This window comes from Tachypleus tridentatus, chromosome 2 (genome assembly GCF_004210375.1).
Source record: "Tachypleus tridentatus isolate NWPU-2018 chromosome 2, ASM421037v1, whole genome shotgun sequence".
Taxonomy (NCBI): Eukaryota; Metazoa; Arthropoda; class Merostomata; order Xiphosura; family Limulidae; genus Tachypleus; species Tachypleus tridentatus.
The window spans coordinates 104,182,058-104,205,606 of record NC_134826.1 but is presented as its reverse complement, the minus strand read 5'-3'; the positions used below and the strand labels follow the sequence as shown (position 1 = coordinate 104,205,606).

Genomic DNA, 23,549 nt, shown 5'->3' with positions numbered 1-23,549 from the left:
ATGAGCCATGGAACACGAAATCCACAGTACGGCACATTTACCATATTTATTCAACCGTACAGTATAATCCTTTTCGATTTTAGAAGTTACGATTTAAATCCTGAGAGCTGAAGAAACATTGGAGTCCGATTGGCTTCAAATCAATTGAACTGCTTGTTATTACTAGTTTCAGATTCCTTTCAGTTTATACATTTTGTATTCAAATTGGGAGATGTAAAAATCAAACTAAGAAGAATCTTAAAAACAAAACCGCAGTTATTTTTGTCACAAACGTTTGGCTTTTTTATACTCACATTTCGCTACTTTTCTGCATTTAAATTGCAACTTTTATTTTATTAATAATTTCTATTACAGACTTTAAAAGGGAAAGTCTAGTATTAAGTATTGAGACGCACTCCATTCTGTCGTGTGACCGAAACAACCGGAAGAACACATTGTGTATTAGCGATACATAGTTTATTTTCCATTTTCAGTAGTCTGGACAGTGGTAATCAAAACTATCATATATTTTCAGTGGATGTGCTCCACTGGATCCTTATTTCACGTATTAAAGTTTAATGGAATTCATTAAAAATTACTCAAGATATAAAATCTTCAATTTTAATAGAATTTATTCTTTTTCTTTCTTTGCACAAAAAGCGCGGATCATTTTTTTTGAGACAAACATATTTAACTTTGGAATTTTTTTTCTTAAAAGCAGCTCAGTTTTGATCAACACATTTATGCACGCCTCCGCAAAAAAGTCACGTGAGTTTTAACTGAAATTTTTACTACAGTTTCAGCTATAAGCAAGTGGGTAATTCTAAAAAAAAAAAACTGAGGGCTCAGCTGAGTGAAATGAACCTATTTTTGAAATGGGCGAAAATATCTAGGTGTAAAGATAAAATACGACAAAGCTATTTAAATAACTCCGGGTACAACTATCGCCTATAAAAAATACGTTCCGGCAATTACCAGCAGAATTTCACCCCTGCCAAAGAAAAAAAGGTGGATCTTTTAGTTGTTTTTGTCATATAGGATAAAAGTCCGTACAGACACGTAAGTACTAGTTAAGCTAAACAAATCACATTAGCAGTTTCCAGCTCATATTTTTAAAAGAATAAATACGGGCGGACGGTTATTATTCATTGCCAGCCTTTAAGAACAGATTTACTAAATTTTATAGCCCGGCATGGTCAGGTGGTTAAGGCACTCGACTCGTAATCTGAGGGTCGCGGGTTCGAATTCCCGTCACCCCAAACGTGCTCGTTGTGGGGGGCGTTATAATGTGATAGCCAATCTCACTATTCGTTGGTAAAAGAGTAGTCCAACAGTTGGCGGTGGGTGGTGATAACTAGCTGACGCCCCTCTAGTCTTACACTGCTAAATTAAGAACGGCGAGAGCAGATAGCCCTCATGCAGCTTTGCGCAAATTTCAAAACAAATAAAAAATAAACTACCATGTGTTTTCATCTTGTTCTCATGTATTAGATTAAGCAACTGGCGTAAATAATGATGCTTGATATGTACCGAGTGCATGCAGGTGATGACAAGAAACTGCTAATCTACTTTCCACGTCGCTGCTATACATGAAGCTATTAACACTTTTAGATAAAAAACTAGCATAATATATTTTAAAGAATTTGGTTGGTTTTGTAAATTATAGTTTTATTCTGAATAATAGGGTTGGGAGCCTAAAGCTGATATTGGTTACTATCGAGTGTCACTTTTTCAATTGCTGTGGTTTGTTGAACAACAAACTGTAAGGAGGTCTAGTGCATAAAACCCCGTAAATTGAAGAACAGTAAATACAGCTATGAATTTCTGGTAGAAATTCTTTGTGGGAGGATCAGAATAAGATAAATAAAAAATTTCTTAGTATTGTGCACGAATAATAAAATCTTTTACAAAATTCTATCGGTGTTACTAGACATTTTTGTTTCTTGTTGTCCAGACAAGTTAATTAGCATTTTAAAGCTATTTAAGAAAGAAAAACTCAGGCATGAAAACACCAATAATGTTGACTTTTTTTTTTTTGTAAGCTTAATTTATCTGTTAGTAGCCGCTCTGGATTCTAAAACGTGTGTCAATGTAGGTCTTTTAGATGTTGTTTCACGTTAGCATGTTAGAAAGCCCCCTCTCCAAATGGACAAGGCGTTTCTATCTTACAATGGAAGCCGTAGAAGTAGGATCATATGTACGCGAAACCAGTGTCCGCCACATTAACTTGACATCACAGGCGCGCTATTTATATAAATTATAAAATTTCTCATTATACAACGAACTTCATAACATAACTGCAAGACATACAGTATTACACTGTGAACACAGTTACACGTTCATGGCACTTTCCATGACCTAGGCATCTTTGCAATGGAAGCTTAAAAAATAAAACAATAATACCGAAAACAACGAAACAGTTTTGAAAAAGATTTTCTTTTAAATTATGCTGGCTAGATCCATGACTATAATAGACATCAAACGACAGATCGGTGCTTTCAAACTTGACAGTTTTTTTGTTTGTTGTTTTTTTTTAATTTTGCACAAAGCTACTCGAGGGCTATCTATTTGCTGCTCTTCCTCTATAATTTAGTAGTGTAAGACTAGAGGGAAGGCAGCTAGTCATCACCACCCACCACAAACTCTTGGGCTACTCTTTTACCAACGAATAGTGGGATTGACCGTAACATTATAATGCCCCCACGGCTTAAAGGGTACGCATGTTTGGCGCGATGGGGATGCGAACCTGCGGCCCTCAGATTACAAGTCGCACACTTTAACACGCTTGACCATGCCGGGCCCGAACTTTTTTGCAAGTGCGTGTTTGTCGCAGTTATGTTCGCGGTCTCATCTTTTATAGCGTGCCTTCACATCCCTAGAAATGGTAATATTTTATACTTAAAGTTATTTAATAAAAGGTACAACTTGGTAAATTTACTTTTCCATGTGACAGAAGTCTTTATTTTTATTCATCTGATTTTTTCATCTAATATTATGTTGTTTGTACGTAGTGCGCTAAAGGCTAGTGGAGAGCTTTTTTTTATCCTCGTAAATCAAACCACCAGGATATAAACGAAAAATAAATACACAAATATAAGAGCTCCCTAGTATAATTTAAACTTTTCTAAAGATCTCGACTTCCTTTGAGAATATTTAAAATCTCGTTTCATCGTATCAGAGAATTTTCTCAGTAACGTCTTAAATACCTAAACATTAAATAATATTATAATACATAAAAACCGAAACAGAATATAAATCCATACTTTTCTATAGCTTACGTTTTTAACTCTTATTTAGGTTAAGTATTACAAACAGAAAATATCGAATGAGCTTAAAATACAACAAAGGAAGAAAAAAGAAAAAAAGCATGCAGCAAAGAATTATTTAATTAGATGGCCCTAATGGCTCACAAAACGTCTCTGATGAAGAGAACAAAACTTGTTACTGCAAGTCAGCAACACGGAAGCCAAGAATAGACAAAAATAAAAAAAAAATGGTACTATTCGTATTCAATAGAGCAGGGGAAGCCTGGGGCCTCCAAAATAAAATGGGCAAGTAGCCTGGGGTGATCCAGACAAAAATAGTTTCTGGGATTCTGAGAATCTATAGGTAGGTTTCACTCCTCTGTAGTTTAAAAGTAGTATGGTTACAATTTTATAAATGACTGTTTTGTATTATTACAGAAAGTTCTTGTTTATATAAAATTGGGTAGGCTAGTGTATTGTACACAGAATTCAATATTTAAGTTGTAAGAAGAGTTTGGGTGAGCACTAAACTTATACAGCCAGAAAAATTTTATCCAATCTCTTTCTTTTCATCAAGCCTACTGATAAACTTGGAACACTTCTAAGAAAAAATGTATTTTCAAAATGATTGGTATAGATATTAAAACTAATTAGAATAAAGTACAGAACAATATTTCAAACTTCTGAGGCCATTGTCAAGTTAACAAAGAGAGAATACATTTTTACTACAAATAGGTTTCTCATCACTACAAATTATTTCTGAGAAAAAGTTAAATTGCTAATTTTAAGAATCCAAGTGAAAATAAAGAACATACAACAATACATCAACCACACTATATCTGCTATATGTTTATTTGTAATTAAGTACAAAGCTACACAATGGGCTATCTGTGCTCTGCTCACCATGAGTATCAAAACCCAGTTTTTAGCAGTGAGAGTCTGCAGGCATACTGCTGTGCTACTGGGGAGGGGGAGTGGGAGGCCATCTGCTATATGAAATCTTTAATGCACTATATGGGCACATCAAGCCATTTGAGATACAATAGACATCCTAATAATGTATCTCAGAATGGCTCTTATAGGTATTAACATATTTACTAATACAGCATTTCAATCCTCCTAGGTCATTTTCAGGTTACTAAGTATATTTTTACTTCAAGTGGATTTCTTGTCATCAAGACACAGCAATAGTTGAAATGCTATTTATATTATCAAATTTCATGAATAACTATTGTTATGTACTTATGGTGTAAACTATATTAAATTGGTGACCTATAATTTATATCAATTTTATACCTGCCATATGCAAATCAGAATTAGAGTAAGGATTAATAATACAATAGTGCTTCTTTATTTTACCACCAATAATTCATTATTATTAGTTAAAGTAACTTATTCATTTATTCAGAAGAAATGATGAACCAATAAGCTAATTTTCATGTTTGTTGACATACTGAGCTATACTCCAAAAAATTACAACATCACCATCCTATCCATACACACAGAGACAAACAATCAAAATAAACTTTCCAGTTTATAAAATGTGAGCTTTTTTACTTTTGGTGATTGAAAGAAAGCAACAGAAACTTCCTGCTCACAGATAGTGCAAGCTAAAAACAGAATCTGTTCAAACTAAATAAACATATACTTATGAACAACTATACTTCAGTCAAACTATTTACAGACATTCGTAAACACAAATCTTTTCCAAACCATCAATTTTAAAATACTATAGATTAAGAACTCAGACATGTAACCCCATTATGAAATATTTACTGAGATAATTGAGAAAAAGTTGCTATTTATTTCAGTTGATCATCTGAAGATCTTTTTCAAAAATAATTTTTTTGTTTCCTGCTACATTACACCACTACCACAATATTAGACTTAAAGGCTCACAGGTTTATTCTATGTACATCACAGTCTATTCTTCAATAGCAATAACAATGCTCATCTAAATATTGTTTAGTAACAAAAGTATAGCAAAAATACAGAAAAAAAGTATAGAGTGGAACAAAAATAAGCATATGGTTCAAGACATAGTTTATCTTCTAATTATTGTTTTTAGTACCAATTATGTGTACAATTTACATCTGAAGAAAGAACAAAAACCAACCAACCAATCCTGGAGTTGAAATACATCATAACAACAGATTATTAAAGTGTAATGACATTAAAAAATATCCAGAACAATGTTTTGGGGCAACAGAACTAAAATAAGAAATAAATTTAGTTTTCTCACCAGCTTTTCTTACAAACAAGCTTTTGGCAAAATTAAACAGATTTGTTTTGAAAAACATTTATTCTCTCCAAGTCCTAAATTATATAAATATTCTATATTCTATACTAGTAAGTTTCTTCTACTTAATATTCTCTCGCATATTTTCAAAGTTTTTCATACAAAATATACTGATATAGCCAAGTGAGTTATGTTTATTGAAATTCATTTGATATCTACAGGTCTTTCAGAAATTAAAATGGTTTACACAAGAGGTTCTTAAGATAAGAGAGAAATTATTTTGATATGACAACATTTGTAAAACTAAAATAACCAGGATTTGCTACCAAACATATATGCCAAACTATTTAAGTACAGCCACTGATCTGCAATCTAGGTCACCTTGTTTGGATCCAAAAATAGCACATAAAAAATTGTACATAAAGTAAGAACTCTTGGTAATCTGTCAATTTTAAGAGAAGAAAAAAGTGAAATGTCACAACAATTTAATCTTAACTAAATATATTACAATACGATAGTTAAGATATTTCTCAACTTTTTCTTTTCCTTTTTAAGTTTTCTTTATAGAAATACATAGAACTTAAAAAACACTCCCAAGAACATTCTCTATTTAATTTCATTCTCTTTAAATGTGACCTGGCTTATTTATTAACCGTCTTCCATATTTCATATTAGTTGTACTCATTTACAAAATTAGCTGTTTAATGCACAGGTGTAATAAATATTTTTTTTAAATATATATATACCAGCATTTCCATTCACATATCTACATCTTTCTTTAGTAGGACTTTATTGAATAGAATTACGATGGATACCATATTGTGAAAGTTTGAAAGAACTTTAACTTAAAAATTACACTTGAAAATATTAAAACAAGAAACTTTCTTGTTTGAAAATTATGTACTCTGCTTCTTTAGTATTAAAAAATAACAAAATAAGAATTCAAAGGTAAAACGTTTTTTTGAAATATTTGTGTCAAAAGGTTTTGCTTTGAATTTAAGACCAAATCATTTGTATGTAATTTTTCAGCACATTCCCATACCTGTTCTGTTAAATATGAATTCTTTCGAGTTATTAAACAAGTAGAAGTCTAGGCCTAACTATACAGCAAGTCTAACAGACAAAAGGAAAGAAAAAAAACAAAGAAAGGTTTCTTAAGAAATTAAAAAAAAATCAAAACACAACAAAAAAAATCTACAAATAGTGATGTTTCAGACACTAGTGACAAATTTCTCGACTCTCTTCTGTTACTAGTTTCAACTCTATCCTTAAGTATAATTTTTACTTATATCTGGATGAAATAGTACAGCCATATTATTGACACAATAAGCAAACACATATACTGAATAAATATGTGATGGAATTGTCCCCTAATTTTTATCTGGTAACAAAATTCTCCTCAAAAGAGGGAATAGACTTGTTTATAACAATCATGAAAAGTTGCTGTTTCAGTTTTGAATATGACAGTCATGGTTAACATATAAAGTGAGATGCCTCTTTAAATTTAAATATGTTCTCCATCTACAGTTTAATATTTTAACACAACCAGTGGTGTATAAAACATCAATTAACTTTTATAATACAAAATAAACATAGAGAAATACTGTCCACTTTATCTACTTCAGGCTTTCCATCTGCTTCCAAACTAGATTAGGTGTTATGAAGTTAAAGTGAAAAACATCATTAACTAAAAAAGAATTTGTTAAATGTACTTCCCAGTGCTATGAAACACTGTCTAATTATTAAATTAAGTCTTTAAATAATTAAAAGAATTCAACACATTGATTATAATGCTCAATCTTATCTACTAACAACTGTTAACCATATACTGAAGTTCGTCAATTTGGAATGTGGCCTAGAAATAACATCCCTTATCTTCCTGTAAAACATGAAATATTTTAGCTTCTTTTATGCTACCTTTAACTAAATTAAATAGGGAAAAAAACGGAAAAACAAATTTCCTACACATTTTCTTTTGATCTGCAGCTACTTCCAGTTGGTAATTCTTAGAAAAGCTAATTCTCTTGTTATTTCTTTTTCTTAAAGTGTGAATTGACAGTTGGAAGTAAACTAGTAACTTAGCTTAGTTGCTACATATTAATGGTGGGTTTATTTCAACGATGATGTTCACTGGTCAAGAAAGTTAGTGAAGATCAACAATACAAACATTTCTGTAATTTATATACACACTACTTTATTCAGTTTCAGCTGGTGATAAATACAATTTTATTTAATAATTAACTCTGTTTCTCAAAAGTTTAATGTTTTCCATTTGTTACCAATTATGCTAAATTTATAGAAAGCTATTATGGTTCATGTTGAAAACAAGGTTTCTAATTCAAAGGGGAAAAGTTAATTTCTCTACAGATATAAAAATTGGTTAAAGGTTACTTTCTGGAGTAAAAAAAATTATTTTATATACATGTAAAAACTTGTTACATTTTTTGTTGTTTTCAGAATTCAAAAGGTGAATTTTTATTAGTATATAACAATTACAATTAATTAAATGTTAATATTTTGGAACTTTTTGCACATCCTTCTTTTATGAGAAGTGAGCATATGCAATACAAATGTGATATACAATTTGTCTTTACCTCCATTGGATCCAGAGCTTTGTTTGAATTTACTTCAACATATAGCCACTGAGGGCGCTCAAATGCAGGGTCTTCACCATCAATAACCTTAATTGGGTTAAAATAAAAAATACATAGATTGCAACAAAGACAAATAACCTTACAAACATTAACAAATTAATATTCACACATCTTTAATAAAAGAAGATATAATAATCTTGTAAAATATAATGTTTTTGAAAAATCATTAGAAGTTATTAAAGACTATTGAATTTTAGTCAAAATTCAAGATTTTTATTAATCTGAAACTTATTTGTTAATTTAGTTACGTGCATGATGGGGAATATACTTTGATAAAATTCCTAAAAAATGTAATTTTAACACAAATATTAATCAAAAAGAACAATCACAATAGGTGCATGTCATTAAAAGGGTGGTAACTCTGATTTTATACAAACCTTTAAAAAAATCTGATTTCTAACAAAACCTTTAAGAGTACATTGAAAGAGTCCTCCAAAAGTTTAAAGAAAACACTAGAAGTTATTCCAAATTGAAACACTGTTGCATTCAAAAATTTGAATAGAGATATCTCTGATATGGATTTAAACTGTAACTATGTTTCAGACAAACAAGAATAATGGGAAATTACTTTGAAAGTTTTTCAAGTGAACAAGTTAATCTTGTTTATTGAAAAGAGTTAACTGTTTAATTTGATTTTATCAAAAATAATTTATAAGATATTAAATGAAATACAATATAAATGGTTAATTATCCAATGCACAATAAATTATATAAGTGGTCCTAATAATATGTAATTCAAAAGCTTCAAAGAACTTTATAATAGTTCAAAAGTATGTGATCTATTGCTGTAAGTACTTCACATTATCATTCTGTAGGTAGAATATTCAAAAAAGGAATGTGCTTGAAAAACTATGAAATTACATAGTTTTGGTGAAATACCACAATGTCATATAATTCAAATTGTAATAATGAAACTGAACAAGAATTTAAGAATATTTTTACCACAAAATAAGTGTTGATAACAGAAAAGTGACTGCAAGAAAGTTTTTGATTGTTTACAACATTAAAAAGAAAACCAATTACTAAGTGATGTAGACTTCCCCGAATAAGGTTGATTTTATTTTTATATGGTTCAACTGCTCCCCGATGTTCTGACCAAGATAAGGGATGGGCTGCCTGTATTCTGAGGAGAAAAATAACATAAGTATACCATTTAGAAAGACATTGCTGTGGGGTAGAAATAAGTCTGACTACATTAAACCTGTTCACAAAACTGGTTTTTAAAAACAACGTTTACACATCTTATAGCTAACAAACTTTGAATGTTCTGGTCACAAAAGAATAAATGACAAATCACTAATTGTCTGTTAAAATACTAATTATTTAAAATCTGCATGTAAATGTCAAATTGAAGATAAGGCAAGGATTTTAAAATACAACTTACACATACATCATCACTAAATCACAATTGAGAACAAGTGTTTATCACTACATGGATCTGGTTTACTTTATAAAGTAATAGATCATAAATTTTATAATATAAAATGTCTACCCAACACCACTATGTACATAATGTCTCCATCCTAGTGTTATATTTCTGAAATAATTGCATCTGATGTGTTAATATTTGCAAATACTGAAAATGTATTTCTAATAGATATACACAATTTTTCACTTGCCACTACACTTGCGATTCCTACCTAAAATCATGCATTTCTAGGTGATACACCTTCCTAGCACAGCTGATGCATTCTGTACTGATTGTTCATTTATCACTTCTAGATTAAGTAAGAAAAGATGCATCATAAATGGGGAAAAAGAGGGAGGAAGTGTGAAATAAGTTAAGAATTGAATGGAAATGCATTTACAGAGTTGGAAAATGTAAGCTTCTGATATAATACGTAATCTCCCCTCATTATAGACATAAGTGGTGGAAGGAATGATGCAAAAGTTATCTAGATGAGTCCCTTTTAGGAAGTGCCCAAAGAGAATCCATAGAGCACGAGCATCATCATATATATAATCAAACAGCGGCATCCAAAAAAAGACCACACTTACTCTGTACCAGAGTACACTCTTTACATATAAAAAAAAACATACCACTATATCAGGTGGAAAACAAGCACAGTTCATAATTTGAATCAGTACAATAGACGTGACAATTTATTTACCTAGATGTTGCAGATGGTCAGTTATCCACTGCCTGCTTTACTCATAGTAGTTCGTAGGCCTTGTTTAGAAAATTATGCACTGCGAGGATACCTCTAGTGGTCTTGTAGAAAATGCCACCTCAAAACTGAGTGCTTTATCAGGCCTCGAAGACCCTATACTGTCTGGATTCAGAATAGGGGATCACTTACTACTGGGTGAGATCCAATAAGGTGTGAAAGGACCCTGGAAAGGTAAAACAAACAAAAAGAACATACCTTATTAGAGCCAGTAAAATGAACGTAGAATGTTGACTGGAGGCTGCCTGTTGCCCAAGAAAGAGGAAAGAATAAGATGATGATGTGTGACAAAAGTATGAGGGGTTATCCAAATGCCAGCTCAAACAATTTTCTCCAACAAACAGTAGAAGTGAGCAACCAAGAAGAAAGTAAGGTGCTGGATTTGATGAGATGTTACTTGGATGCAACAATAAGTATCCTCATCCAAGGAAGAATACACTACACTGATAAGTTGATAAAGCCATCCAGTAAGGGTAACAAAAGAAACATTGGAATGGGAGCCACAAAAGGAGCAGTGCCAGCCAAATAGCAACTGACCACACAGATAAGGCAGAGGAGGCAATCAGGATCAGAGCAAAAATAAAGGCAAGAAATAGATGGGAGAGATATAGGAGTGAACACACTGTCCCCTTCACATGTTGCAGATGTTTTAGAGAGAAAAGTATGATCAGGATAGAGAATAATAAAAAGTGATAGAAAAGAATAATAGACTCAATGGTATACATGTCAGAACACCAATGATCACAGGTGAAAGGAGGATACAGGTTTTAGGTGAAAGATGATATAAGATTAATAAGGACAAAGAAGGAAAAGTATGGATGTAAAGGACAATATTCAAGTCTTAATTTGGAAGAGAAGAAGGACAGGAAAAATAAAGGTGTTGAAAAGAATAAAAGATCACAGTGAGGGTAAGGTAAAAAAATGCAATGTATTATATAAAGCCATCCAGTAACTAGTAATGATTGATACTGATAAACCTTGTTCTAAGAGCCACGTGAAAAATTCAGAAAAATATGTAACAAAAAGATGAAGAGAGAAGAAAGAATGGCACAGTGACCAATTGCACAATATATACTACTTCTGTTGATAAACAAAGATGTTGGAAGGATTAATAGAATGAGTTATAAGGAAAGCTACACATGAAAAAAGGGACTGAATAAAACCCATGCACGAAATTAGAGCTAGACAAGCTAGATGAGGTTGAAGGAGAAGAAAATGGGAGAAAGAAAGAGAAGGTTAAATACAGGAATCTATGGTTAATTTAGTCATTACAGACCTAAGATGATGATGATCAGGAGGATTAGCACAGAGCAAAAGGTCAGTCAAGTTCTAACTCAATGCATCCACCCCTAAAGCTCACTGATGTATATACAACAGGAGATCAAAAAAGGAAGAGTTTGGTGCTGTGATAAGTAGCAAATGTATCTATAAAAGTACTTAGACAAGAGCAAAGTTACATAAAAACCTGAGGAAACCCTCTATAGACAAAATCTTGTTGGGTCTTGAGAGAAAATTTGCAACAAGATTTAGGGCACTTGAATATGACAAGCCACCAGTAATAGCTGCAGGAAATGGGCCCAGAAGAGAAGTTAGATGGTATGGAAACAGAAAAAGCAAGACCAATATATAAGGGAGACAGCTGTATGGATCAAAACTAGATGGCCATATACCATCATAAGAAAGTGATCCATATCTCAATATTCTACCCAAAGTTATAAGAGACTGGTATGAGGGGCTTATAGACCTGAAATCTACAGAGTTGTGAAAAGCACCTTACCCCATCAAGAAAGCTTTGACAAAAGTGAAAATTCAGATGAGAAGAAGGAAGAACACATTCCACGGTATTAGTTCTGTCAAGCTACTAGGTGAAATTATTAAGCAATGAAGGAGGAAAATAAATCTCAAAAGAGATTCAGCTGATCATGCAGACTCTACTGCAAATGGAAACATGAACACAACTGAAGGGAATAAGGTATTCCTGAAAAGCTCAAGTCACCTAAAGAGAGGGAACCTCCCACACAGGGGTAGAAGAGGAGGACAGAGCAGTGAAAACAAATTTCTCCATGTCTCTCAAGCAAAATAGAGGGCTGGGTCCTACTGAGATGAGAACTTAAGAACACACCCAAATTACTCAGATATAGTGGGTATGAGATGAGTCTTCTTTATATTCATTAACCAACTAAGACAGGCCATCTCCTGATGGAGTATGACTAAGAGGCCTGTTAAGACTGAGCAAAAAGAAGCCATTTGTCCATATAATGATGGGACCACAATCTCAAGCTGCAAATATGATAAAAAAACACTAATTGGCAAAAATTGTATGGATCAATGTAAGATTAAAACCCAATGAACAATCTGAAAGTAAATTTTAGATGCAGGGGAAAAATAGAATGTGAAAATAAGCATCTCAAATGTCTACCTTGGTCGTCTAAAATCCAAGAGCAAAAAGATCACCATGAGATAAGAAAAGCCTCCATGGTAAATCAAGAAAATTTGAGAAACTAAATAAAATCTAGTACCAGATGCCAATCGCAGTTTTCCTAGGAATGATAAACAAATAGGAATAAAATCCTGAAGGAGGAGGAAAAAAAGCTGTTTAATAGCATCATTGGCCAATAGGTCTGAAGCTCGCAAGAAATTGGACCCCTGAAGAAGAGGAACAAACAGGAAACAAGTGAAGAGGAACAAAAAACAAAACCTACTGACTATATCTGAAATACCCATAGATTAGACTTAAATGGACTTTAAAGATTTGCATACCGAGCTAAAAGATCCTTTACTATCTTTGAGCCTAGAGGATAATCATTACCAAAACTATGGAATTCAAATGTATGATTGGTGGAATAAAGGATGGCACAGAGGAATGGAAGGGGAAATAGGGAGAACAGAAAACAAAAATAGCTAAGGAAGGTTGAGGGAAACAAGACACAAGTGACGATTAAGAAGATGGTGGTGGTAACCTCAATATACGACTCCAGAGAATCAAGTAATCCATTAAAAACACTCTGGCAAAGAAAAGGAGCCAGAGGAAGGAATTTGAAGGCAGGAAGCAAATGAACATTAATAAGAATAGTATTCCACTCCAACAAACCCAGCAACAGATCAACTAAATATGAAGCAATAAGGTCTAGGAAGATAAATGCACTAAAATAGAGGAGATAACTAAAAGAGTATTTACAGAACATTTCCCAGGGAAATAGTAGATTGTCTCAAAAAAATGATGATGGAAGTAGGACAGCAAAAAAAGATAGTAAGTGAGAAACAGAAGTGAGAAAATTGAGCCTGAGAAAGTCACACAGAAGATACAGGATCTTATTCTAAAGTCTGAAGATGATAATCGAAGGTATGGGACTCTGAGAAAGGGAGTAAAGCTTGATATTAATCCCAGGCATATGTAGCAACAATGCAAGGAGGATGAGGCATGCATGCACTCGAGCAAAGTCAATACAGAAAATTATCCAATACTGACTTTAATGCTTTTCTCCCTCTCTAAGGAAGGAATTAAGAAGATAGGAGAGGAATCATACTAAGTACAAAAAAGAAAGAAAGAAAGAGTAACAAAGTAATGTACCTAAGAAGTCATGTCCTGAAATTATGAAAAAGAACTACAGAGATCAATGACACCATGAGTAAAAGAATTAGTAAAGGTTTGTGGTAGCAAAAAACTGTCAAAACCCCCTTTGTCACAGAAGGAAATATATCAGGTTCAGAAGAAAGACTAGGCCATGAGACCATTTCCTGCTGCACAATAGACAACACTTCCCCAACGGACAAACTATTGCCATTTTAGTTGTTATTCTGGTATAAGCAACATCTTGTTGTTCCATATGAAATGAAGCAGAGGATACCTCCCCACTTGCAAATTAGTAATGTGGAAAATAAAAGGCCACAAAACCTGCAGATGCATCAATGTTGGAAAACTTAAGTTCTTTATACGTTCAAAATAGTTAAGTATCTTGTAGATACTTCCACAAAAAAATGCCTACATCTCCAAAACTTATGAACAAAATAAACAAACATGTCATATTAAGAAGTGTTGATTGAACAATTAAGTATAGAATCAGTGAGCTGCACTAGGAGAGTGTGTTACACTCTTATTGGTAAAGGATTGTTGCATGCTTATTTGTATGAAACAGCACAGAAATATCATGTGAAATGCTGGAAATGGAAGCCTCAAGTGGCAGGCAAAAAATGGTTCTTATAGAAAGCAGAACTGAATTTGGAAAGCTACATGTGAGAAGAGTTTACATATTGTACTGAAAATAATTTGTGCATGAAAGATGATCATGACATTATATGCACACAAGATCTAGATTTATGGGACAGTTTAACTTCACTAGCCATGAGGAAAGAGAACTCTGTGACAATTGCATTTATTGTTCAAGTCTATCTCAGGGCATGGTTCACTACTCTTGACACTATTCCTGCTCTTTGTAATGATCTAAATTTCTTACAATGTCTTGTTAAGTATAAAAAGGCGAATTCTGTTTTTTGAAAATCTGCCTGTAGAAAATTTGCTGAATATCTGTGGTTTTAGTGAGAAACTCACTGGTTTGGTTCAGCTCTATTCACAGACAAAATGAGCACTGGTAATGACATTAAATGAGAAGGAAGGTATGGATAAACTTCCAAAGTGCATCCAGCTGAATGTCAGGAAGTGTGAGGACATGTCATTTAAAGAGTTCATCACAAAGAACAAAATGGGCTTCTTCAGGTGCCTTGAAATTCCACCTCTATTTGTGGATTATGATCTCAAGTCATGAAAGATCAGAGAGGACTACAGGGAGGCATTACAGACATTTCAACACTTAAATGTGATAAATGACAATGTTGAAAGAGGTGTGGCTCTTATTGAGTATAATGCCATCATAATAATGGAAAAGAAACAATTCCTCCTTCAAATAGTGCTGAATCATAGAAAACTCTTTCTGAATGACAAAAAGGAAATAATAACCATGCAAGATCAACTAACCACACAAAAAAATTATGCAATCATACTATTGTACATTTAATAAAATAACAATATACTTTTAATAAATCATTTACAATTCCTTACAAACATGTTTTTATACAACTATGGTACCAGGCCTCTGCAGTCTATAACTTTAAACCTATTGAGGAAGATTAAGTTTGATGGTAAATGTTTCTTTCTACTTTAGAACAAAATTAGAGGTGAGAGTTTTAGACTTTTTAACCTGAAATAAGAAACACTCTGCTATATAGCCATGAGTAGTGTATAATTGTATGCTAGCATTCAAGTAACATAAATGATAGTCCACCTTCTCAATTATACACTAATACAGGTACAAATCTGCTATGAAACAACAGATGAACATAATTAAAATTATGAGGGGGTTCTGGTTCAAATGTCTGAAACCATAATGTCCTGAAATAAACTATAGACTTACTATTTACAGTCAATGATGGGAAGATAGTTGCCCAATAATAAAATCAAAAATAATAAATAACCCAGTCACAGGTAATTCTAAATAATTCAAGATATTGACAGCAGAGAAGTAGTATACACAATACAAAAATGTAAAATAAATGAAAAAAAAAAAAAAGCAACATGCTTTTGTAGGTTTTGAATTACATTTAAAATAAAAATATTTTCACTTCATTGGTTTGTAGTTGCAGTTAATTTTTGTTGACTTACACATGATGATTTAGTATTTATCAATACTGACACTACCACTACTAAATATATAGTTAAATTAAATAAGTAAGCAAAATCATGAGGAAGGACTGTGTTAAAAATAGCAAATCCCAACCTCTAATTAATTATATTATAACCATAAATTTTCAAGTCCAAACAAAACATTAAAATTTAAAAAAATATGCTGCAATTTTTACAAAAGATCAAAGGGTACAAGCTACAATATGAGATTATAAAATGTATCCTAGGTTTTGGATGTGACTGCTGAAGTAGGACCCATATTTTGGTGAGGATACACTGTCTATCAGTCTCAACCTCCAATTCGCTATCTCACATAAGAAGATTAGAAATTAGGAGAGTGAGATGTGGGTACTCAAGCCCACAATGTCCCACATCTATATCACCCTTGATATCACCTGCAGACAGTTGTGGGAAAGTGACTGCCCAAGTTAAAATAATAATAAAAAACCAACACAACATAAACATAAAATAAAAAAATGAAAATAAAAAATAAGGTACTCCCATTTGTGGGTAAGTTTCATTTCTCCAAGCCCGTTCCCTTAGCTGTGGTTTCGCTAGATAGGGACAGTGGGAATCTCGTTAATCCATCCATGCGCGTCACTAATTATATGACGAGGCATTTGGCTACCTTAAGAGAGTCATAGTGTAAGTAAGTTTCATCTTACTCACAAATGGGAGTACCTTATTTTTTATTTTAATTTCATTTTATGCTTTTTTATCTTTTTATGTTTATCTTTTTCTTATTGTTATTTTAACTTGGGAGAGCAGTCACCTTTCCATAACCTTATGTAGGCAGTGAAGGGCAATATAGATGTGGAATGTTGTGGACTTGAGCACCCACATCTCACTCTCCTAATTTCTTATCTTCTTATATGAGATTAGCAAATTAGAGGTTAAGACTGACAAACAGTGTAAACCAACTGCAATGTGGGTCCTACTTCTACAGTCGCATCCCAAACCTAGGATACATTTTATAATCCCACACTGTAGCTTGTACCCTTAGATCTTTTGTAAAAAATGCAGTGTATTTTGTTTAATTTTAACATGTTTTGTTTTGGATTAAAAATTTATGGTTATAATATATATAATATGCAGTTATTTATTGCTGACTAACTACATTATTATTGTTATTATTATCAACTTTTTATTTTATTCAAGCAATCATTGCATGTAAAGTTTTTGGCTTTTTAAAACTTAATAAGGCTGAAAATAGCATATACTCATTTATTAGCCAACAAAAGGCATAAGAAATCTATAAATTGGAAATTTAATGACATGGACTATTTAGTCAATATTTATCTCCTCAAGGTACTTGCTGTGGACCAGGATGCATTAAGCATATTTTAAACATATTAATTATGATATATTCTATTGTATTTTGGTCCTCTAGTAGAGATTCCCTCCTACTGTTAATTAATAACAAAGCATAGCTTAACTTACATATATTATGGCAATAACTATGTGTTTAAAATATTTCCTACATTTACAAACATGGTAAACTGGATTCAGCTAAACTTTTTAAACAAAAACCCTCAATAAAAGTGCAAAAATTATGGATTCATAAAAACCTTTTGCTCAAAGCTTGTTTATCTAAAAAGTTTGAGGAAAGTACTAATAAAACTTGCAATCATTTTGGCAAGATTTAGTTTTCTTATAATAATTAGTACTTAAAAAAATTTAAATAAATTATCTTACAAAATAAAAATTTACCTTACATTCTTCATTGCAAGAATATGTGCAATCCTTATGAATACTGAAAAAAAAATGTAAAGCTACTTAAAAAAGAATCAGCAACATTTGTTTCCACACACAAAATCACATTACAAAGAAATTTATATTTAGTTTTTAAGAGGTACACACTTAACTTATGAAAAGACAAAGTATCCACTGAAACTAGTAGCTTTGAAGTTTTGAAACAGCTATTTGTGGGACAAAAATTTATTTCTATACATCATTTTGTCTCTAACAGTGAGACATGACTTGTACCTTAAATGTTGTTGTAACAATTTCATGCTATTAAAGAATAAACATTGTACAGAAATAAATCTATTATTCTACAGATAATTATTTCAAAACTTCATAAGGAAATTATGGTTTCAGTGAATACTTTGTCTCTCCCACAAATGACAAGATAACAGAATTCACCATTTTCAAAGAAATATTCTCTGAGTATAGTTTTTAGCCTAATATTAAATATAAACCTGTACTCTTGGAGAAAAAAAAGTATTGTAAATTCATTTTTTGACACTTAAGACATTTTCTTAATTAAAATGTTTTAAATTTTAAGTTACAACAATATACTTTCACAAGAAAGACATTTTGTATCATGACAATAATTTAATAAGAATAATTAATATTATATCATACTAACAACTGTCACTGTATACAGATGTTAAATTTATTAAATGTTACATTTTCAATAAATAGTAATGGTATTAAAATACTGTGATGTTTTCTAGTTATAATGTATATTTTATGTAAATAGTGTAAAAAAAATTCAAAGATTGAAAACCTATTTCTGTAAACCTAATGTTACTTTATACATCTTTAAATTTAAATAAGCACAAAATATTATTAAAAATATCACAAGTTTGATATAGTTATAAAAACACCTTACCATAGCCAGCAGCATATGCATCAAAGCCAGCTTCATGTGGGGCTGTATCAGTGGCTTGTAAAGTAAGAACAACTTAACTGTAAACTTAACTTCACTACAGACAAACTCACATAATTCAAGATTAATAACATACAACTTATTTTCTACAACTAAATATATAAAAATATGTAAAAGACTATCTAAAACTAAATGAAAATTGCTAATTACTTCCTGTTTTTGTACATGTAACATGAGTTAGGACAGCTTAAAAGCAAGATTATGAACCCTATGACACTAACAGAAATAATTTGAAACATCTTTAAAACTAATTGATGGAGCAATTTTACTTGTAATGCACATGAAACATAAGAAATATCATGATCCAAAAGATATAGAAAGTACCTTTTAACCAAAATATAAAATCAAATACTTTTGCAATATTGCCAAGTCAATGCCATTTTGTTTCTCAGTTATAATGTAAGCATGTAATTATAAGCAGATTAGTTTGAAATAGAGTAATGAAGAAAAACAAAAAAATCTAGTTGTACAGAATTTGAAATTTTATCAAATATTTTGTTGCGACTGTTCACAATACCAGAAAATACTTAGTTTAAAGTAAAAAGCTTTTTTTGATATATAAATATAAATGAACGAATCATTATGTTTTACAGTAACATATTAAATATAATAATTGATATTAAATAAAAGAATTAGTAAGTAAGTTATTCACTTTTTCATGAAATCACAAATTTTTTATTAACATTTGATTTACCAAAAAATTGTTATGCTCTCTACTTTTAAGCTAAAAAAGTTTTGTTATCAGTTAAATTTTTTTTATTATGTATCAAGCTACACACAGCAAATAAAATATACTCACATGATTCTTTCTAAATACAATTTATGACCAAATGAGATTACCATTCAATTTCTGAAAATTAATTGTTAAAAAAGAAGACTATGATAAAGATGAGCTTACCATATTTATCATTACCATTATTATGTATCAAGCTACACACATCAAATAAAATATACTCACATAATGTTTCTTTCTAAATACAATTTATGACCAAATGAGAAGATTACCATTCAATTTCTGAAAATTAATTGTTAAAAAAGAAGACTATGATAAAGATGAGCTTACCATATTTGTCAAAACCAATAGCATGAGTCACCTGAGGGTAGTACAGAACTAAAAACTGTCCTTTTGGACTACAAAAACAAAAACCACTTCTAGCAAATAGAGTAAGCCACTACTAAAAATATTAATTGTTAATAAAATTAATAACTGATGTACTAAATGCTTATTATAATGACTAATTCACTTAAAGACTTATTGGGCAGTATTTGGTTTATGTTTTTTACTTTTTGTTTTTAAAATGGAGATTCTACCAAAGTAGGATTGAATTAAGAAAAACATATATACTGTGAACTGTGGAATCTGTTCAAGTGTTCATTTGTCTCCCGCTCAAAAAGGTGCACATAAAGGTAAAGCTTGACATTCGCTTTTGAAATGATGGGAAAGCAAACAGAAATAATGTTGATGCCAAATTTCATTTTTAAAGTAGAATATTCTACACTAAATAGTTAGATAATTACATTATCATTCACATTAAAAAATGTGACACATCATAAAAGAATAAAAATAGATTTACTATTGCATCATTGTTGAGCAGTTCTCAGAGTGACTGAAATGATCAAGAATTACATTTTGAGGTGAGCAGTACAAGTAGTTCAGAGCTTTGGCTCTGAAAGAAACCAAGAGTGCAACACAATTAAGATTTTAATATTTAATGAAATAATTTAAATTGACATATTGACTTAAACATCTTCCCTCACTAGGAACAGGCACCTCTGCTTGTTTTTCCATTAAGTGCACTGAAATACTGACCTAAATCCAGTCCTATTAAGACAGAATCTCTTAAATACAAACATATAATATATTGAATCATCTTAATATAAAGTCAGTATTAAGAATAAAAAGTATTTTTTTCTACTTTTGTTGATAAAACAATGTTTTTCTGTCTGAATCATTAAATAATTATTATTCTTTTTAAAGTTTAACTTAAAAAAAATTAAAAAATAGAAATGGAAAACTTAAACTACCTACCTTGTAAATGCTTGATACAATTCTAGAAGATTTCCAGTGCAATAAAATCCTTTTTCTTCAAAAACCTAAACAAATATTCAACATACTACTTTATATTTTCTTTATAACAGTAATGTTTACACTTTACAAGATGGTAAAATGTTTTGTTAATAGTAAAGGTAACAAACCTGCAATGTTTTGATTATAATCATAAAACTAATTTTGTATCTGAAAAGAAAAACAATAGAAGTTCCAAAACCAAAATAAAAAACATTAAGTAGCAACCTTATTAAATTCTTTGTTACCAAGTATTTTTTAATACAAATTGCATACTTTCACATTATTTGCTCCATTTTACTTGATCAATCACTTAACAACAGTTTCAAAATATTATAGCTTACATGGAACACATTTTTCAACCAGAATATTTTTAAATCTACAAAACAAATTAAACTGAAAAATTAAATGCATAACCAGTAAGTTTTACTCCATGAAATAAAAGAAGATGTAAATAGATTTTTAAAAAATCCTACCTTTCTCATGCTCTGTTTCATATGCTTAGTATCAAAAATAACAGGAAAAATGCAATGAATTTCTTGTTTAAAATACTTGTAACTGCCTGAAAATACAAAATAGACACAAAAAAAGCAAATAATTACAGGGAGAAGGCAAATCTTTGAGGGGAGTTACAAAAATATTAAAACTATTAATCTGTCTTTAGTTAAAAACCATATAAAAACAAAAAAATTGTAATTTGCTTTCTATATCTCTAGCTATGCTATGAAAGTTAAAAAATAAATTTAAACTGTTAAAACTGCTTAATAAACAAAGTATGATGGTTAGATTTGAGAATCACTGAATTATTAAATCTACATTTAGGGGTTTTGGACTTTTTAACAAAATATAATTTTTCTACAGCACCTTTATTTTCTCATAACTAATTTCTAGCTTTTATCTGTTTGTTTTATGAATTTTTTATCTGTGCTAGAATTTAGCAGTGTAAGACTAGAGGGAAGGCAAGATACCACGAGATTAACTGTCACAAATGACTAGGGGTGAGCTGTGCTAAAGCTCAAACCACCTGAACATGTTGGGTAGTTTTATCCCTAGATAATTTAGCAGTGTAAGACTAGAGGGAAAATTACTATTATTAAATCTATCTTTAAAAGTTTCTAGTATTTTGTCATGCGTACATGCATACATATCTGAGATTTACATACCTTTCATTTAGTGCTCATATCTACAAGAGCTGTCTCAGAGTAGAGTAACTAATGTATTGGATATTATCTCAAAATTAAAAAAACCAAAAGTTGACAGACTTCCAAGGCAGCTTAACTGCATCAGAAGTTAATATCAATAATTTAAAAAGTTCAATTAAGTAAAAGCTTTTTCATTTTATTATCATCTTGAAAAAGCTGTAAAAGGGAAACATTAAGATAACAATACCTTTGGAAAGTAACAAGTTTTAATTATTTATCTTTAAATTAAAGGATAATATACTGTCATAAGGTGTACTCATATAGACACAGACATGCACCTTTAGTTTTATTATATGTGTTAATTTAGTTTTATTATAAGTTTTATATGGAATTGTGCACTTTTTAATTTATCAAACAGTTGGTTCATTAATTTCTAAGTTTCGATGAGAAGTTACAAATAATTCAGGCTATAAAATACACAAGTTTAACCACATGTGCATGAGCAACAGTGAAAGTATGCATGCCACAACATTTTAAAGAGCATTCAACATTGTTTTATGTAATACATGTTAGTAATCAACTATTCATTTTACCCAACATTGCTGATTTAGCAACATTTCATTGTAGAGGAAACTAAATAAAATGTACAATATACAGGGATATTGAAGAAAACTAGATTTTGGAGGTTCTTGAAGTTATGCAAATAAGTGTACAAGCAGTATAACAGATAAAAGTAATCTCATTCTTCACATGGACATCACTTTGTATGCTGACTTCTCAAAGTGCAATTCATATTGAAGTCGTAAATTCACAAGCATATCTTGAGTACAAATGCTTTTGAAATATATCCAATTTTGGCATATAACAGACTTTCTTATATTTTCTACTAAATGTTTGGAACATTTTGTGAAGGCAAATATAGTAATTTCAGAATTATGATCATTGTTACTTTTCAAGTAATGGTTTGGTCCAATGGACTAAGTCTATGCACAGTGATAACCAAATAACTAACTACCATATAAAGCACATTTAACATGTGATTGTTATTACCGCTCAGATTACTGACTTGTTTTTCTACTGTTCACTATCATTGGTGTCCATATACTGCACCATACTGATTAAAGAACTGACAAAAAATCTGGGTTCAATCATTAATTTTCTACATAAAAATACATGGCAAATCCAGCAATAATTAATGGAATTGATTGCAACAGTGATGGTATCTTTGGCAAAATTATTTTGTGTGACACATACATTATTAGGGATCTTGCAACCAAAAAAACAATTAGACCATGCAGACTCCAATGGTAATTCTAAGGACATCTCACAATACCTCTAAGTCATAATTTAAAAATGCAGCCAATACCTGGTAGAGGTTTGTAGAACTGGTTATACATCAGCATTAGATCCATGAGTAGATTGTGTCCAACAATGGGCTACAAGAAAGTCCAAATAAGATGACATAATGATAAAAATGAAAGATCATGTTACAATCTTCCACAAATTGGTTAAAGTACATGAAGATATAATTCAAACTTGGAATATAAAACACATTAACCCAAAGCTTTAAATTTTTGACTGCCATGAAAGCTTGGAATTGTGTAAAATGAAAAAAAGATATTCCCTTAAAAATTTCCAGTTTCGAATGTAGTTCAGTAAATAGGTAGATATTAAAACACACATCTTTTTGTAGTCTATCTAAAAAT

General features: G+C 31.0%; 1 protein-coding gene across 1 annotated transcript in view; it reads right to left on the bottom strand.

The window, feature by feature from the left end:
• Positions 1 to 23,549, bottom strand: part of LOC143244742 (pre-piRNA 3'-exonuclease trimmer-like) — a 78,513-nt gene that overhangs the window by 30,169 nt on the left and 24,795 nt on the right. The window contains exons 13-20 of the mRNA XM_076489958.1: positions 23,210 to 23,279; positions 21,178 to 21,263; positions 20,666 to 20,730; positions 19,700 to 19,767; positions 18,580 to 18,633; positions 17,673 to 17,715; positions 9,141 to 9,240; positions 8,058 to 8,144 (exon numbers count right to left, since the gene is read on the bottom strand). Coding sequence (XP_076346073.1) covers positions 8,058 to 8,144; positions 9,141 to 9,240; positions 17,673 to 17,715; positions 18,580 to 18,633; positions 19,700 to 19,767; positions 20,666 to 20,730; positions 21,178 to 21,263; positions 23,210 to 23,279 — 573 coding nt within the window. The remainder of the gene's footprint in view (positions 1 to 8,057; positions 8,145 to 9,140; positions 9,241 to 17,672; positions 17,716 to 18,579; positions 18,634 to 19,699; positions 19,768 to 20,665; positions 20,731 to 21,177; positions 21,264 to 23,209; positions 23,280 to 23,549) is intronic.